The following is an 18,315-nucleotide window of genomic DNA, read 5'->3' as shown; positions in this document are numbered from 1 at the left end:
CTCTGGCAGACAAAGAAGTACTTATCATGTAATTCCAGCAGCTACTCACAAGAGAAACCCATTGTAAGTTGCTAAGGCAAGACCATTTTGTACTATTTATAGAAAAACAGGTAGCACACAGAACCCTTTCTAAGGCTGAGCTGTGGGCTCCAGAACAAATTAAATGATGTTTCCCACAGCTGAGGTCAGGTGGTCTACTGTGAATATGCCAGGCATGCCCTTGTCCCAGCTCCCCTTGAGCTGTTTTGCTGAACACCTGGAGAAAGTGAGAAGATACTTTTTTTTTCCCCACTGTTGGAAAAAAATAGCTCTAGACTTTTGATAGACCTACTGTTGCAGAGGCGACTAGTACAAACATTCCAGCTGGCATTTATTAGTGAAATAGATCTCACAAACTCAAGCGGAGTCTTCATACATAATACAAACATATCTCTTTGTATATGTATACACACGATGCCAAGCCTCCTCCAGGACTGAAGATCAGTTAGTTCTGTGTAGAGACGCTAACTCTTCATTACCTTTGCCTCCCATTTTCAGGCACTTTCAGGATAATACAAATGTTGATAGACACAAAGTCTTTCAGACTTGGTTTGAGAAAATCTGCAAAACTTAGGAAAAAAGGTTGCTTTATTGAAAAAAATATTGTGCTTAATGCTTTGTCATTTCAAATTCTGTTTTAACGTTATCAGTTAAAGTACTACAAGATAATGAACATTCTTTAAAAAAATACAGAAAATCATAGTAGCAAAATAGTAGCTTTACCCAAGAATAATGCACAGCAGGCCCAAGTGTAGAAACCAGACATTTGAAAACACACTTCTTTCACATACAGTGCTGTACTGTACATGGAACACAATAAACATGCTGACATCTGAGGGTTACTCATCACTTCAGCCAACCCACGCGAAGACTTTCAAAAGAAAGTCAGTGTTCAGGGTTTCAAAACAGTAATAAAGCTATAACTAAACCACAACTGGTTGTTCACTAAGGGATCATGTATCCCAGCTCCAGAATAATGGAATACTTTTAAGTCCACTCATGTCAATAACTGGTAAAACCACAATAGTAAACTGAGAATTGAAAGTATGTCTGGCTATGATTCACTGCTCATCAGATGAGTTCTTTCTTCATTAGTACCAGGAGGATTTTGCAGGCTGGAACTGGAACTGTTTGCACAAGCAAAAAAACAGAAGCAAAGAAACAAGTTTAATATTCTCCAAATACTTCAGTGCAATATCAACATTATAGCAAAAAGCCACACATTACATGGAAAGAGCTATGTGGATCACTGGATTTGGCTCCCTACTATTGCAGAGAAGTACGTACTATTGCTTTCACACCTGTCACTTCACAGAATCACAGAATCACAGAATGGTTTGGGTTGGAAGGGGATGTTTAAAGGTCAACTAGTCCTAACGAGCAGGTACATCATCAACTAGATCAGGTTGCTCAGAGCCCTGTCCAACCTGACCTTGAACATTTCCAGGAATGGGGCATCCACAACTCTGGGCAAACTGTGCCAGTGCCTCACCACCCTCATTGTAAAGATTTTTTTTACTCACATCCAGCCTGAATCTCCCCTCTTTTAGATTAAAACCATTACCCATTGTCCTGTCACAAAAGGCTCTGCTGAAAAGTCTGTCCCCATATTTCCTGTAAGCCCCCTTTAATATTGGAAAGCTGCTACAAATTACCCCTTCTAGCAGCTGGGCAATCTAAACTCTAGGCCGGACAATCCAAACTCTCTCAGCCTGTCTTCATACGGGAGGTACTCCAGCCCTCTGATCATCCTCGTGGCCCTCCTCTGGACTTGCTCCAACACCTCCATCTGTAAATTTTTTGAGGGCGCACTCAATCCTACAGTCTATGTCATTGGTGAAGATGTTAAACAGCACTGGTCCCAGTATGGACTCCTATGGGACACTACCCATCACTGACCTCCATCCAGACATTGAGCCATTGGCCACTACTCCCTGAGTGCAACTATCCAGTCAATTCCAGCTCACAGACACCCTCGTGGAGGAGCCATCAGTAAGGTTTGCTTATTAATGCCACAGTCCTGTTGCTTGTACAGAACAAGCATTGCCTAGTTTAGGTCTCTGTTTAAGTCAGCATGAATTTAGGAAAGCATAGAGACAAAGTATTTAAGCGATATTTTTACTGCTTGTCTTGTTATTCATTATCAGGTTGGCAGTGAGGAAAAAATGGAAGCACACCTTTCAAAGGTTTGCTTTATTTGGCTGCAAGTAAAATGAAGAATAAATATCTCAGCATACCTTCTCTTTGTTGCCTCAGTGATATAGAATATTCCAGTTGCAAGACCCTTTGAGGAAACAGTCAGTTATAATTATAATAATAACAACAACCTTATGCAATAGCCCATAATTGCAACAGATACAAAAAAAGCAAAAAATGCGTAATTACTTACACTTAATAGTGCCCATCCTCCTTGGATGGCTGAGGCCCATTCAAAACCCAGCTTTTCATTTAGAAATCCTCCCAGAGTGGGACCTGCAAATGCCCTACAGCAAATCAAAATGACGTATTGGCATCCCAAACAGAAAAGATAACATACTGCATCCTCAGAGAACTTCTTTATTGCATTTTGTGGCCTCCCTCCATTGATTCTCTCTCCTCTGTCAACAAAGAGATTGTCTTCCACAGACCTAACTTTCCTATAATCCACAGTAACTATTAATACTCTGTTTGCTATGTCTCCAATAGACCTGTCTAGTTACCTTTTCACCTGGAAATAAGATCCACATCAGAAAGCTGAATGCACTCTTTCCTGTATCTAGACTGGTTTAGAGATCCCATTAAGGACTATGTGCTACCAGGCATCTAACCAATCAATTTTATCATAAAAGAACTTTAAACTCTCATCCCTCAAACTGATGGATATAGGCAGGTAGGGAGGCATATTGTGACAGATGCAGTTACTGCAAGGTTGAGCTGTGTGCAACTGTCCTGCACCTTCGTGCCTAAGAATGTCATGAAAGGTCACGCAGCTGCTGTCACTTTATGAAAGGCCTAATGATATGGTCTCTTGCTACAGAAAGGGACAAAGCTGTGTAAAACTAGGGAGACTTCCTGGTACCAAGTCATGTAATAAAACCAGGTTTGATAACAGCATAAAAATGGGGTTTGGTAAATTTATTCTACCTATATCTGTACTGTACTCTATGCCAAATAAACAGGACAGCTAGAACTTCAGTTAGCCTGGTAAAAAATGGTGAGAATTTACCTGCAGCCACAAAGACAGGTAAACAGGACAGGTAAAAAAATCCTGGGCATAGCTATCAAAAGGGGAGAATCTTCCCACTGAGTGACAGCTCGAAGGGTCACTCAGCCAGTAGTGCCTTTCACTCATTTCTGTAACAGCCACTGAGTAATAAACAGAGACACACTCTGCTAAGCTACACAAACACAGACCTTAAATAATGGCTGTGGCTGAAAGAGAAGATTCTACCCTAAGCTATTCCAGACAAAAGGAGGAAACATGGAAAACGAAAAAGGGAGAATGGAATTAGTCAGGAGCAGATACTTTCCAGGTCAGTCCATGTGCACAGACTTAGCTTTGTAAAAAATTAGGGTCCACCCCTCTTTGTATTATTAAGCATTAAATATTTCAGTGACAAGAAAAATGACCACACAGAAGCACAAGTTAACATCCACTTAATCACTGCAGGTTTTTGATATGAACAACAATACATTTCAAAGGAAGACAAGTTCAGAGTCCATTCCTTTTATTGCATAAAAAGCTTTGTTTTAACATGCCCACCAGGCACCTGTTTAGCAAGAACCTTTTGAATCAAGGTCAACACAATGACTGCAGTGCAAGACTTCTGGTGGTAATGCAGCAGGCTCTTGTGTGGCAATAGTGAAGAATAAGCAAATGCTCACAGCTTACAAAAAAGGTGACGGTATACTTACCCAAGGGACCACATGGCATTGAAGAGCCCAGACACCAGTCCCAGCAAACTCAGACCTTCTTCAAATCCATTGTCACTGCAGAAAGACAGACCAGTTACAGCAATAAAATACATTATTGTGTCTCAGTCTATAGCCTTCCCCTATAGATTTTTCCCTCCTTTTTATTTACATACAATATAAATAGTTAACAAGCAAAAGTGTACAGTGGAATCATGCCTGTTTACCCAGAACCTTCTTCTTTGCTGCCTCTCTGGAGTACTGCGTGCTGCTCCTCATCTCTGATGTCTGCCAAATAAGATTCCTAACATCACACCACCACTTATTCCCTGTGTTTCATGTGGCAAATGAAGAACAGTGACAGGTAGCTTTTACAAAGGAAAGACCTTGTTCCAAGAGAAACATAGTAGTAAAGAGTAAATCAAGACCCTTCTACAGGTCATTACTGCCAAGCCACATCACAGACCTTGTACTTTGGCCAAGTATGGTTCTGGTAGGTGCAGCTGTTAAAGCCAATGTAGTCTGAAAATCCAGTGAAAATTGTCCTCAGAAGCTGAAATAATTCCTACGTATATGAAACCACGCACAGGTCACATCATGCTATGAGATCCAAAGCCTGATGGACTTCAATGTGTTCACAGTACTGAGGTACACATTTACAAATTTAAATTTGGATCATTTGGAGTATAATGATTGGGGTGTTCAGTCAGAAAACGTTAAGACAAAAGAGTAGTGGAAGCATTTAAGTATTATTCACTGCCTTTGTCTCAAAATGGAGGAAAAATGCCACACCGAAACACTACTTCATATTCACCTCAGAAAACTAGTTGCAGTTTCCTACTGTCAGTAACATGAAAGATGTGTTGGGCGGAGTTACTTACTATGCACACTGCAGTATCTCTGGAAAAACTGGGATAGCACTCATGCCAAGGGAAAACCCAACCAAAACCAGCACTAGCACAAACATCCACAGCTGACTGAAAAAGAGACATTTAAAAGAAGTTAGCAGCTGAAGTAAGGACCCCATCTGTCTGAAGGCTTACATCAGCTCTCCATGACTGACCAAAAAATAGTTTCCCTGAAGACAAAAAGAACTCTAATTGCACACTAAGACTTGAAAAATACAGTTTTATGCTTAAAAAAGACTGTAAAAGAATTTTAATATCTTGTGTTCAAATGAAGTATTTCCTTATCGAATGCAGCTCATTTTAAGAGGAGCACACAGAGAAGAGGTAGACAGATGAGCTTAACTCATCAATCATATATCCAAGTGCCAGGCTTAGCCTGTTGCACAGACTAAGTGAAGAATTTGCAGCTAAAGTTTTATAGCCTAATACATTATAACCAAATAGACATAGCTAAACAAAAGAACCTCAAAGATTTTACTGATTTTTCTCACCAGCTCAATGTATTATCTCACCAATTTCAAATGTGTGACCTTTTTAAAAATTAGAAATCTAGGAGGAAGGAGTTGACTAATTCTGCACATTTGCAAGCCTATCAGCATCTTTAACAGAGTATATAACCAAGGACAAAAGGACTGTACAGTTACTTTGTAAATGTAGCAGAATGTTTTGCTGTGAATTAACTTGAGAGATACAGTAATTCAGTGTTCAAGTGCAACAGACACTGTCTCTACTTAGCTAGCTGAAAACAAAGCTATAATCTGGTGTTTTCCCTCAGTAAACTATATACAGAGAGAACAAAAACTACTGCTGCAGAACCATGCAAATAAACCCCCTAGTTAAGAAACACTAATGAAAGAGAGAAAACTGAAAAATAAGACAGAAAATATAACTTTGTTTTGCTGCAGTGGAAATGCATAGAATTGGAAGGCAAAAAAAAATAAGCAGCAGCATTCTTCCCACCATACACATGAGCAAATGGTAACAGTAAAAGCAAAGAAAAAGTATCTGTTTTATGAAGCTGTAAAATCTCCATTTTCAGATGCTTTCTCTGCTTTATATTGGTAGTTTCATGTTAGTAGTTAAACAAAAACCCTGTTTCATGATCAGAGGTACTAATTATAGACTGTGGACATTCATGACTATGGTTACGACATCTATCACAAAAACATCACAAAAGGGGATAGGCTGAAGAAGTGGCAGTTCCATACCTTTCAATGTGTAGTACAGGAGCAGGTCCTAACATGAAAAAACACAGGGCTGTCATTAAGCCTCCAGATACCAGCAACCACTTCCTGAGGTACTGTGAAAGGAAGAGGTATGTATTTTAAAGATGTGAATTTGTAATGTAACTATTTTGTTTCTCCTAATACCCTTCTTCTAAATCTCCATCTCCTGAAAGTACGGATCCTGCAGAGACCATTACACACAAACTGGGAATTCACAGTTTCTCTGCCAGTTCTGAATACCACCAAGAAACAAAGAATTCATGTTTCCTCATCAACGTTGACACTGGCAGCAGCTGCCTAACACCAAGATTTCTTCAGGATGCTGAGTAACGGTGCTGCTCTGTTAGCAAAGTATTTTAGGCCTTACTCTTCCTTAGTATAAGAAATATCATGCAGCACTGCATGTAATTCTCATATACAAAGGCCATTATTGAAACAATACGTGTCAGAAAACTGATGCTATCCTTCATGCACAGCATTCAAATTGTAGGTTTCCTTGAATACTGAGCAGTAGCTATCAACCAGGCATTTCAAGGTATAAAGTGTCCTTCTATGGTGCAGTTAAGAACTAGAAAACCATAGCCAGTTGGTGTGCTGATCTAATTAGGATATTACACTTTTTAAGAGGTAAAGTCACTACAGCTAAGCAAAACATCTTTACTCCTCTTCTCTAAAGCTGATAAAATTAGATCTGGTCAAAAGCATGGATAAGTGGGATATAATCTCCTACTCTCCATTTCACACTGGCTGGAAATAGATTATGCTTAGTCCACTGGAAAAGCTCAACACATTTCAACTACAGAATTATTGTCCAACATTTTTTACTATTTTATATGTTCTTGTATTATGCGGACCTTGCAAAAGAGACATTCAAGTGAGCCGTATTCAGCGCTCATGCAAGGTCCTAAGACATCCCTTTATAGGATGAGGTGTTCATCCGTTGCTCCAAAATGGGAAATGATCCAGTTTTAACTAAATGCACAGAATGCCTTACTACCCCTCCACAAACAGCAGGGTAAGTACTCACTGGCAGTTTGTCACTTAGAAGTCCGAGGAGGGGAGAAGACAGGGAGTACGAGAGTGCCAAACCTAGGAACACCAAGCCTACATAACCGGCTGGGAGTTTGAACTATGAAAAGGAAGACAAATAAAACAAACCCCAAAACATCAAACCATATATGCTACATTCCTTAAAAGACAATCTAAGAATTATATTTTTTACGTCAAAATACTGAAATGCATGATTGTAAGTATTTTACTGACACTGCACAGAGGTTTTTCAAGCAATTGAAGTCATCAGCAGAAGTCATTTCCTTCCACTTCTAACCACGGAGTGAAAAATACCTGACACACATAAAGCCTAAATAAACTCAGGAGGAAACACTATGCTATGTCCCTACACCAGCACATTGGATTCTATCATTATCTGGCACGTTTGAAACAGACACTTCAGACAGTGAAATTTAGATGGATTTAGTCTTTACCCCTACAATCTTCAGTTTTATTTCCACTCAGAAAAGCATAATTGTAATCATCTAACACTGATCAGTGCATCTTAAAAGCAAGCAGTGCTATAAGACACAACTGTGGCTTTTCAATCAAAGGAGGATTTTTATTAGAGTAAGTAACAGGTTTTTTGCACACACCCTGAGGTCTACATTTTCCTAATGCAGAACCACATTTCTGTATTGAGACAAAACGTGTAATGAAACAAAAGCATACTAATCTCTCAAATGAGTTCTTTAACTACCAGTTAGAAGGTATTGGAAGGTGTTTCATGTGGCATGGACTACATAAATATTCTCTATTTCCTTGCCATGTGCAAGCACATAATAATAACTCTAATTTAGTGGTTAGAACACCTGCCAAGAAGGCTACAGCCCTTTCACAGCAAGTGTCTGTTAGCACAGAGCATAGGGAAAGCAGAAGAGCCACACAATTGCACAATATTCTACAGTGGCAAAATTACAGATCTGTCTTGGGTGATGGAAGACGTACATTCGCATATCCACTGATGGAAGAGGCTAGCACCAAGTCTCCTCCACCCTGGATGAGTGCTCTAACTGCTGGACTAGACAGACAAAAAGAAGGATCACAACCACTTGTGAAATGCTATATCCTAGAAAAACAAATAACAAATAAACCACTCAAAAAGCATTGGCTAGTTTCACACAGGAACAGAATCTTACACAGTTTACTTCAAATTCAGTATCTCAAACACCATTGGGAAAATAAGTAAATAAAATCAAGTAGGAAACGAGTAAATAGTCAAATAAATTAAAAATAAATAAATAAAATGACATTTGCCTTTTTAGTAAGTGAGTGAAGAAGTCAGCTGGCAGGCTACATAGTTGCAATCAATTTAATTTTAGCGTACCTGCCAGACAAGGCAGAGCTGTGACATCACGTCCCCAAAGGAAAATGGCCATACCAGGGGATAGAACACTGTCAGCAACTGTTGCAGTTTTACAGAATCGGATTTCAGAAAAGATGAAAAAAGTCCCTCATTTGCAAAACCAGCTGCTATTCCCCGTTCGGAGAAGGTTCTCTGCATCGAAAGCCAATTAAGTGGGAAAAGCACATTTTTGAAGGCCTTACATTCCCTCATTCTCACAGTTACCAAGACCCAGTGGCAACAGATGGTGTCAATGGAATTGAGATTTGCCAGTACTGTGGAAATCATGTTATTTGGAAATCATATTCTTAACAGTAAATTAAAGAAGTGTAATTGGATATGGCTTAAATATGGTTTAAATATCCTAAACAAAATTATAACCAGTTATTTACTATTTAGCAAGACTCCCCTGCATATTAACAGGACTTACCTTCTTTAGGATAAATAGAGACATTGTGGGATCCAAAAAGCCCAAGCATGCACTTAGAGAAAATATAGTAAGACAGAGTAGTAAGACTTTTGGCAGAAGAATGAGCTTCCAAAAGGAGTCCTTGCTAGGGACTGAATCTGTTTCAATAGAAATAGGAAATTGTATTATTTTAAGCAGCATAAGCTTATGATTTATCTTCTTGCTTTAGAAAATAAATCAGTATTTCTCTTTTTTTATTGTTTATTACCTAATAAATAAAAGTCAAGAGTAGACTATTATGCATTATACTATTTTTATATTGAAACCCCAAATTTGATAAATAAGTACAGTTTAGATTCCAACACTGCAAATCCCCAAAGAACAAAAAGCATGTACTATTTCAACTATGTGAAAATACAATTACTTCTCCGCTAGTCCTTATACAATGAAAACTTCATGGATACGTCTCAACACAACCTGCACACATGCACGAACCATTCATGTCCAATCAGAAACATGCTTTGAAAGGAAAATAAAAAGATTGCCATTTATCAGTTGAAATCTGTCTAGTCATTTGGGTCTTTTACATGTTCAATTTGTGCTACAGACAGGAAGGTTCTTTCAGATGTCATGGTTAGATGTCATTTCTAAGTCAGGCTCCCTTCCTGATGCAGTTGGTGCTTTAATAGTTGAATGTGGTCTCAAAGTATAGATAGAACTAAAAGTTCACTCGTTAGCATCCACCACCTCAGAGCTAACATTTATTTAACATAGTTCCAAACTGGCTAGTAATATCATATGATTGATATGATATATCATACCATATTTTTTAGGATACAATTTGTATGACCTCCAGCACTTCAGTTAAACCCCTCATGTATTAACTTTAACATTCTTTCATGTTACTGAGATCCTGCATCAGTGAGTACAAATAAACCCCTTTTGATCTTCCAGTAATTCTGTTTTTCCCCCACTTTTAACCACTCAAACACGTTGAGCTCTTGGTTTAGGCAAAACCTATCTCCAGCTTTTCTTCAACTATCTGCAATGACCAGCTGATACTAAGCAGACAGAACTGATCCTTTACAAGCTCTGAAGTTAAGAAGATGAAAAAAAACAAAAGTATATCCCAGTTCACTTCCACACAGATTCCTTAGTGTTTGCAGGGATGGGCATGAGGTCTCAGATTCACTCCAGGCCACCTGCACACATTAATTTAGCTTAGCATTAAAACATGGGTATGATCAAGATCACAAGTTAATTCAGCTGGAGCTTTGCCCTCTGAGTTGGATCAGACTTCAGAAGTGATTTTTTTTAAAGGACTGTTAAGAACATGAGAAATTACAGTGAGTGAAGGAGGTAGGAAGAAGGATGCTTACCGTATTTTGATAATACGCACATATTCACAGGCACCAAGACCAACACTACGCATCCCACCGTAATGAAAGGGACTTCATAACCAAATGATTGATACAAAAAGCCGCCTAAAGGTGGGCCCAGTACCAGTCCAAGTCCTGTAAAAATTTCAAGGCTGCCCTAAAGGATGAAAAAGACAGCAAGAAAAATCTGTATGCTGAGAAACTGAGGCAACAATGAAAAGCAAGCCATTTTTCTGAGGAGCAGCACAACATAATCAGGCTAGAGAAAGGAAAAAAACACTGCATGACTAAGGAGGATAACAGCTAATACTGACCTTCACAAAGTGAGGTAGACAACACTGTGCCCCAACAAAGTGAGACAGCCAGTCCCTCTTTGCCTCACTACAGGGAACCACCTGTACTGCAGCATTACCCACCCTGCTGCCACCTAACAGATCCCAGTCCTGAGGCAAGAAAAATGCTCTAGTGACGGAAAGCATCTGTAGGACAACTCAGGCTGAAGTGATCATCTCTCCAACCTGCTGTTACACTCCAGCCTGAGGGGGGTGACCCAAACAAGCCTATCTGGATGGGTCATTATCTCATGGAATAATGAGATACACAAGGGTACATGTGGCAAGTTAAAGCTTTATTTCCATAACCAACTGTTTGGATTCACTGACTAGGAAATAACAGTGAAATTGCAATAGGATAACTCAGGTTATTTTGGCCACAATTTAATAATCTGGCATCTTTTATAAGATACTGAGTTTTAAAAGTCCAATAATACAGTTACGCTTAAATCTTGTGCTACAGTATCATAGTCACCACTGTAAACATCTGCCTCAACATTTGATTAATGAATGCTTAAACCACCAGTAAGAGCTGGTGGTAGAAACTGCTTACAATTAAAGTTTTGCTAACTTCTGGGACCCAGAAACATACTATATCCTGAACCCAGGACAGTGAACAACAGAAATAAAAGCATTATCTGAATGCAGTTATGTTAACTCATGGGCACTACATGTGTTGAAGTTTACCAAAATGTCTCAAAATCAAGAAATTTTAGACTTGCTTAAATCAGTAAAACTAAAGATGAGGATTAATCCCTATACTTTGGTTCTTTAAACCATGACATTCACCAACCATGAAAAATACTTAGGGAGACAGCAGTTCAAAACAGGCTGCACATCATTTAGCCCTTTTATGTTAATGAATTATTGGGATGCAGGGGAACTGAGGCATTGCATTATTACAGAACAGGGAAAGGTAAACCTGATACTGTAAGAAAAGTGGTATTGTTTATGTTCTGTAGATCATACCTCCTACAACAGAGTGATCATGTTGACAGATGCTGAACTTCCCACTTCAGGACTGACATACCTACATTTAGTAACTTCCCCATACATTCCCTAGGGTACCCAATGGGTAAAAGATGGGCTGAAAACTGGTACCAAAAGGATAAGGAGAGGAAAAGTGCTTTTTAGTATCTCGCACTATCAAGAAAGGCAATGGAAAGCAAGGCTAAAACACCCTCATCCATTCCTTTAGGCTTTATGATTTTACCCTAGGATGCACTTCGCTTAATCTAATCTACCAACTAAGAAAATTGGGTCTGTCAGCCTGGAGAAGGCTGCATGAACACCTCATAGCAGCCTTTCAGTATCTGAAGGGGGCTAACTAGGATACCGGAGAGGGACTCCTCATCAGGGAGTGTAGCAACAGAACAAAGGGTAATGGGTTTAAACTTAAACAGGGGAAGTTTAGGTTAGATATAAGGAAGAAATTCTTTACTGTGAAAGTGGGGAGGCACTGGAACAGGTTGCCCAAAGAAGATGTGGATGCCCCATCCTGGATTTTCAATTAAAAACAAACATTATGTTACGGTTTCAAATATGCCTGCACATAAGACAGCAGATTTTCTCCTCCTGGTTTTAGGCTTCCTACTGGCAATTTATCATATTGTGGGTACTTGGCTCTAGCACTGTTTTTTGCACTTACCAAGACAGTAGCTATATTATTGGGAAATGCCTTTGCAAGGATTGAAAACGATGCTGTCATTGCTGCTGCAAAACCTACTGCATCCATTGCTCTTACTAAAAAGCACAAACCAATGAACATTGGTCCACTTGGCACCTTGTCCAGCATTCTGAAAAAAAAGAAAAAAACCCAAAACAATAAATGTAGATCTCTCAGTATGCAACAAGCTATCTCCTAAAGGCCCTGGAACATCATTTCTTACTCATTAAAGGACACATCTATTGCCACATCTTTTCGAATCACATCAGTGAAGTATCTCAAACTCTACCAAACTATTTCTGGCAACTTTGTCCTTCCCCCTTTCTTTGGTGGTGAAAATACCACAAAAAAAACTAACCTGTGAAAAACTCAAATGCCATCTTCTGCTGTATGTCACAGCTTTTCCAAGCAACTGTGCAAGGAGTCTGAAGCAATGACGTTCAACTACCTAAAAAGAGCTTCCTCATTGTTAATAAAACTTTCATTTTGCTAAAATGAGTGGCTTAGCCTCTCTGCCTGCCAGGTAAAGCTTCTCATTTGCACTCAATATTTTTAAGAAAAGAGTAATTACAACATTATGCATAAGTAGTTCCTTTATTGCTGCACTTTGACAGACTTCTTACTGTTTACGAACTATATTAGTAACTTAAACACATAGAACCTTCCTTCTTTTCTTTCAAATTAGTAAACAGGCTTTGAAACCTACTGAAATTTTGCTTGATAAGGGGTAGGGAAAAAGTAAAGATCAAAAAGTCAGGTGACCTAATCAACACCCAAAAGATGCACAACAGTTTCCAGTTTTGTTTTGTGTCCATCTTTTCATATGGATGAGAATTATTAGAAGACAAACACAACCAAAACAACCAACAAAAATTACTCACCCAAACAGAATGGTCACACATCCTGAGACAAACATCCCTGCCAAAAACATGAATTTTGCTCCAATATGCGTAATCTGTAAATTAAATGCCATTTTTACATGTTATTATTTCAAGCCTAGATCAACATTCTGTCAAAGTAAGTTACTGTTAAGAAATCAAAACATTATCGGCACTTTATAGCATGTGCAACTAAAAGATCTAGAGATACAGCTCCTGCCACTGTGTCTTCATGAAATACTGAACATAAAAACACTGTGAAGGGTTAAGTGACTTAACCCAGTTTTCAGAATAGTGAGACAATGGTGCAGTTAACTGTTTCACAGCTCGGTGATGCAGCTTCTGCAGAGCAGCAGGTTACAGCAGCATTACTCATTGTAAATAAAGTAATAAATCCCCTCTCCAGCACCATCTGTAATGCCAAGTTAGCAATACCTTTCATGTATATAGCTTAGGAGAGTCAATGGAAGCCAATTTTAAAGCAAATTTATCATAATCTTTAATAGCATAAAGCTTTGACTGAGGAAGGCCAGTAGCTTCAGGCTTTCCCATTCATTACCATGGAAAGGACCTCACACCTTCCTTCAGACTCCATTGCCAGAGTGAAGAGTAACAAAAGGCATGCTACAAAGCTAACTCAATCCCAAAACAAAGTATATCTGAGCTTCTAATTCCCTGCTGCAACTTCCCCTAAGGACAGTAGGTATTTCAGACTCTTCTTGTTCAGGCCTGGACAAAGTCCCTGTGTTTCAGCCATTATTACTAAAGCCCGTATTTTGCCAAGTTTCACTGAAACCCTCAGGGTTTCTGATTGCTGGACTGTCCACCTCTATTGCTGCTCATTTCACCTGTCTGCAATAAGGATGGCATGCTAGTTCTCTCTCCCCTGCAAAGAACTTGGTGAGAGTTGTGCCATAGTTGAATGCCATTAGAGGCACAGAGGCTGGACTTACCAATGGCACCTGTGTGACACTTTGATAAGCCACCTAATCATCAAAGAAAAACATTCACCATTGGCTTAGCAAAGAAAGAGAAGACTCTGACACCACAGCAGCCACAACTTAGGGTATGATCCTAGCCAAAAATGCACAGAAAGCAGTGCTCCAGCATATAAACAAACAAGCTGTTACATAATTTATTTGTAAGTTCTTCATCATCAGAAATATTCTGAATCTGTGGGAAAACTAAAGTTGCAAGAACTGGAGACATTTAGCTCATATGGCTGTATAATGGAGCGGAAAGGAAAACTCAAACAGCAGAGTCATAATAGGAGGAAATGTTAAGAAAAAGACAACATACCAAAAGAAAAAGAAGAAAACCAAACTAAACCCAAAACCCAACAATATAATAATAGAAAAGGAGAACTGATCAGCAGATTACTCTGAAGCAAACAGAACAGAGCAGAGAAACAGAAGTGCTACATGTCTCTGTTAAGCAGAGAAACAGAAGTGCTACCTGTCCACCATCCCATGTCTCTCTATTTTTGAGAACTGTAGAAGAGTAATTTTTAAGCTGACAAGACTTAGCCCAGATTCAGACTGACTGGCCAGGCTCCAGTCACTGCAGGCATAAGCCTGCAGGACTGCTACTGAAGAGACAACTCTTTTCTCAGCCTTAGAGGAGTGTCTTCATGTACCAACCTGTGTCATCACAGAAATAAGTTACAGCCTCAATTATACTTACATAATTTCCTAAGATTAAAGAAGACAAGAAATTGACCAAAGCAAAACATCCAAAAATCAGGCCAACAATGGTGTTACTGGCACCTTTTTTTTCTGCCTGGAAAAAAAGATCACAACGGTGTAAAGATGGAGGCAAGCTCTTGAGGTGAGTAACACTGATGCCTTGTACATTCAATTTTTTTTTAATTCTCTGTTAGTGCAGTTACAAAGTAATTTCCTTTCTCAAAAGCAGCAGGAACTCACAACCTAATAACACAACAATTTAAAGACATCTTGCACTTCTATTTAAGCTACATGTAATCAAGGGAAAAGCAATACTCTTTCCTGAAAGAAGTGGAACACTGTGCTGTTTGCTGAACTACTGAACAGGTAACCAGATATTTTACAGGTGGCTTCAGCTGGTGCAAGGGAGCTAGCTTCAAAGCCTTGATCCCTCGCATGGCGAGAGGGCAGTGAACAGAGGTCCCTGTTATCTTCTCTGTACCATGCCTATCCGTAAGAAGCACCAGGCAAATTTTTACTTATCCAACTGGCAAAATACACTTACTTGGATACAAACAGTATATAGGAGGATTTGAAGCAAAAATAAAATTATTTCTTTGTTAACACTTGGGAACAACTTGATCATGACAGAAATGGCCTTCTGCTGTGAAGGCACTGTGACTATTTTTTTTCATCCTACATTTAAATATTGTATTCACTCAACGTAAGCAGAAATTTTACCCCCTCCTGTCCCGCACCCCCCCAGCTGCTAGGTCAGGAATTTAACACAGTGAATAATGGCCCAGCATGAGTTAATAGAGAGGTAGCTATAAATAAAAGGTCACCGAGTCGCTAGAGCACTGAAATACAAGTCAGGGCACGGGCAGAGTTTTAATCTTAGCTCTACCATCAAACTGCTATCCAGCACGGGGCAAAAAACTGTTTCACTTATCCAAGCATCCATTTCAACTTCTATTTCATATTATCAGTTTGCTGTCTCCTTTACAGCCATAGGAAGGTGAAATTAGTTCATGGACAAGATCCAGGTCACTGTTACATACACTGAAATCTATTTTAGCCAGCATTAGGCCAGGTTACAAATTCCCACAACTGAAAAGCCTAACCTGGACTCACAGACTGCCACCAAGGTCCCAAGGTGCTAAGGAACCTTTCAAAAGCCCCAGTATGCAGCAAAAATGCATAAAAAGAAAATTATCTAAAGAGCAGCTGGCTAAATCATTTACCTCGGAAGGGAAGAAGGGTCCCAGGATTGAATAGCATATCATTGAGCTGAAGTTTATAGAAGCTGTCGCAGCCATTGTAAATAGCTGCTCCCTGGTAAGCCCTCTCGATTCCCCACCAAGTGCTCCTGGCATGCCATCCTCTACCAAGGAAAATGAAAATGAAAACGGAAAGGTGTGTTACAAGCTGACAGAGAGAAACACAGTTTGCGAATCAAGTCTGAAAGCTAATATCCGAGCCGAAGCTCTGCCCCGCTGCCCGGGGTCGAGCCGTACCCACATGCCGCTCCCCGCACGCAGGAGAGCAGTCCCGGCTACACCGGAGGACCCTACCCCACGCGGTGACAGCGGTACTGCGGGGCTCAGCGGCACCCATCCCCTTCAGCAGCCCCTCTCCGCCCCACGCCCCACGCCCCACACCTGCGGCCTGCTCACTGTCCGCGCCCTCCGGCTCCCGGCTGCCCATGGGGAAGAAGCGCCGTGCCCGCAATGGCCAGCGCGGAGCGGCACCTCCTTGCCGCCCCGTTTGGCAGGGAACAGGGACCGCGGCCAGCGCCAATCCCCGGCGCTCCGGCCGCAGCCACTGAGCATGCCCGGGCCGCCCCACGGACCGACAGCCCCTCCGGGAGCCGCCGGGGGAATGCTTTGGGGGGACTGAGGCCAGCGCGGGTTGCAGGCTCAGGAGGGGCGTGCACGCGGGGCGGTAGCATGCGATGGGCTCTAGGAGGTAGTGACCTGCTGACTCGCAGGTACACTGCGCGTCTGGTGAGGGGGATTCATGGTGGCTTCTTCCACAACGTAACAAGAACGTGGACCTGTGGGAGCAAGTCCAGAAGAGGCCAAGAAGATGGTAAGGGCTGGAGCCAGCTCTCCTGTGAAAACAGGCTGAGAGAACAGGGATTGTGCAGCCTGGAGAAGGCTCAGGGGAGACCTTAAGAGCAGCTTCCAGTGCCTAAAGGGGGCACTGGATTTCTTTAGAAATCCGGAGAGGATTTCTACACGGGCATGTAGGGCTAGGACAAGGGGAAAGGCTTTGAACTGAAACGGGAGATTTAGAGTAAGTTCTTTACTGTGAGGGTGCTGAGGCACTGGCACAGGTTGCCCAGAGAAGCTGTGGCTGCCCCATCCGTGGCAGTGTTCAAGGCCAGGCTGGACGGGACTTGGAGCAACCTGGTCTAGTGGAAGGTGAACCTGCCCATGGCGGGGGGGGGGGTGGAACTGGGTGATCTTGAAGTTCTCTTCCATCTCAAACCATTCAGCGGTTCTTAGGAGTGGCAGACCAAGCAAGATCACTGATCATCCACACAGTCTAGCAAGTTACAGGTTCCACAAAACATTAACAGAGGACCCGAATGACAAAGCTGTCATATAGAATTACCAGCTATAAACTGTCCAGGAGTAAATTCAGGCTAGAGATGAGGAAAAAGTGATACAATCAATGCATTTAGCATGAGTTTCTACTGTGAGGGTAGGAAAGCGAGGAAGGAGACAAGACATGAGCTGGGGACCTCTTTGAAATGTAGTAAAATGCAGACCACCCTTTGCTTGAAGAAAAAAAAACAACAGTAATTACTTCTTAAAAGCACTATTTTAACTAGGCCATCCTTATTCCATCTTGTCACCAGTTACAATATTAATATGCACAATAAGAACGTCTCAGAGCAAATGTTGCCATGTACCTAACTTTAGAATCCCACACTCCGTGTGACAAGAAAAAGCGGAATAACTTTCTTATCACAAGATTAGGAAACTGAAAAAAATTTAGTAGCCACAAAGAAAACACTTTCCTTTCCTGAAGCCTATTTTGACAATATATTGTGTATGGCATATCTTGTAGCTGTGAAGTTGAAAAATCCCTAAGAACAATGTTAATCTGTTGCAGAATGACTCTAAGAGCAGAACCATAGAGTTCTGGAGGACTGTGCAAGCAAGGCGGGGGGGTGGCCCCCACAGGTGGCCGGAGACCGGACCTGGGAGGAGAATGTGGAGGAAGCTGTGGGGGGGGCTAACCAATACTGTTGTGCCAAGAAGGAGTGGCTGAATACCATTCCTATATATGTGTGAACTGCGTCACAAATAAACTAGAAGTTGCTTATCACCCATATTGGGTTGGCCTGTCTGCTTCTCCTCGCCGCTTACATTAATCTTTTCCTGTCTGCCTCCAGAAAAAAAGACATAAACGTAAATCCATTTGAACAGCTGTAAACTTCCCCCCCCCCCCCCAGCCTCCAGAAAAAAAGACATAAACGTAAATCCATTTGAACAGCTGTAAACTTCCCCCCCCAAA

General features: G+C 40.9%; 1 protein-coding gene across 2 annotated transcripts; it reads right to left on the bottom strand.

Annotated features, from left to right (window-relative positions):
* Positions 1–349: 349 nt before the first annotated feature.
* On the bottom strand, positions 350–16,570 carry SLC18B1 (solute carrier family 18 member B1). Of its 2 annotated transcripts, XM_061474912.1 has the most exons (14): positions 16,449–16,570; positions 16,032–16,171; positions 14,807–14,902; positions 13,127–13,200; positions 12,228–12,375; positions 10,248–10,404; positions 8,890–9,026; positions 7,092–7,193; positions 6,047–6,138; positions 4,812–4,907; positions 3,934–4,008; positions 2,429–2,522; positions 2,277–2,323; positions 350–1,166 (listed from the first exon to the last, which is right to left on the bottom strand). In XM_061474912.1, the coding sequence occupies exons 1-14, from the start codon at positions 16,492–16,494 to the stop codon at positions 1,094–1,096; spliced, it is 1,377 nt and encodes a 458-aa protein (XP_061330896.1). In that variant the 5' UTR covers positions 16,495–16,570; the 3' UTR covers positions 350–1,093. The 2 variants fall into 2 exon arrangements, with proteins under 2 accessions (XP_061330896.1, XP_061330897.1); XM_061474913.1 differs by lacking the exon at positions 16,449–16,570 and having other exon boundaries at positions 13,127–13,163; positions 16,032–16,169.
* Positions 16,571–18,315: the final 1,745 nt, after the last annotated feature.

This window comes from Pezoporus flaviventris, unplaced genomic scaffold (assembly GCF_033815535.1).
Source record: "Pezoporus flaviventris isolate CSIRO_AGI_PZ_B2104156 unplaced genomic scaffold, CSIRO_AGI_Pfla_v1 ptg000081l, whole genome shotgun sequence".
NCBI classification, from domain to species: domain Eukaryota; kingdom Metazoa; phylum Chordata; class Aves; order Psittaciformes; family Psittacidae; genus Pezoporus; species Pezoporus flaviventris.
The sequence above is the reverse complement of the archived record's forward strand: the minus strand, read 5'-3'. Positions and strand labels throughout refer to the sequence as shown.

Coding starts and splice junctions, on each gene's coding strand:
- SLC18B1 (XM_061474912.1), bottom strand. CDS start 16,494: ATGGGCAGCCGGGAGCCGGAGGGCGCGGACAGTGAGCAGGCCGCAG. Junction 16,172..16,448: donor GGACAGTGAGCAGGCCGCAG/GTGTGGGGCGTG, acceptor TTTCCTTGGTAG/AGGATGGCATGCCAGGAGCA. Junction 10,405..12,227: donor ATAATATAGCTACTGTCTTG/GTAAGTGCAAAA, acceptor TTCATCCTTTAG/GGCAGCCTTGAAATTTTTAC.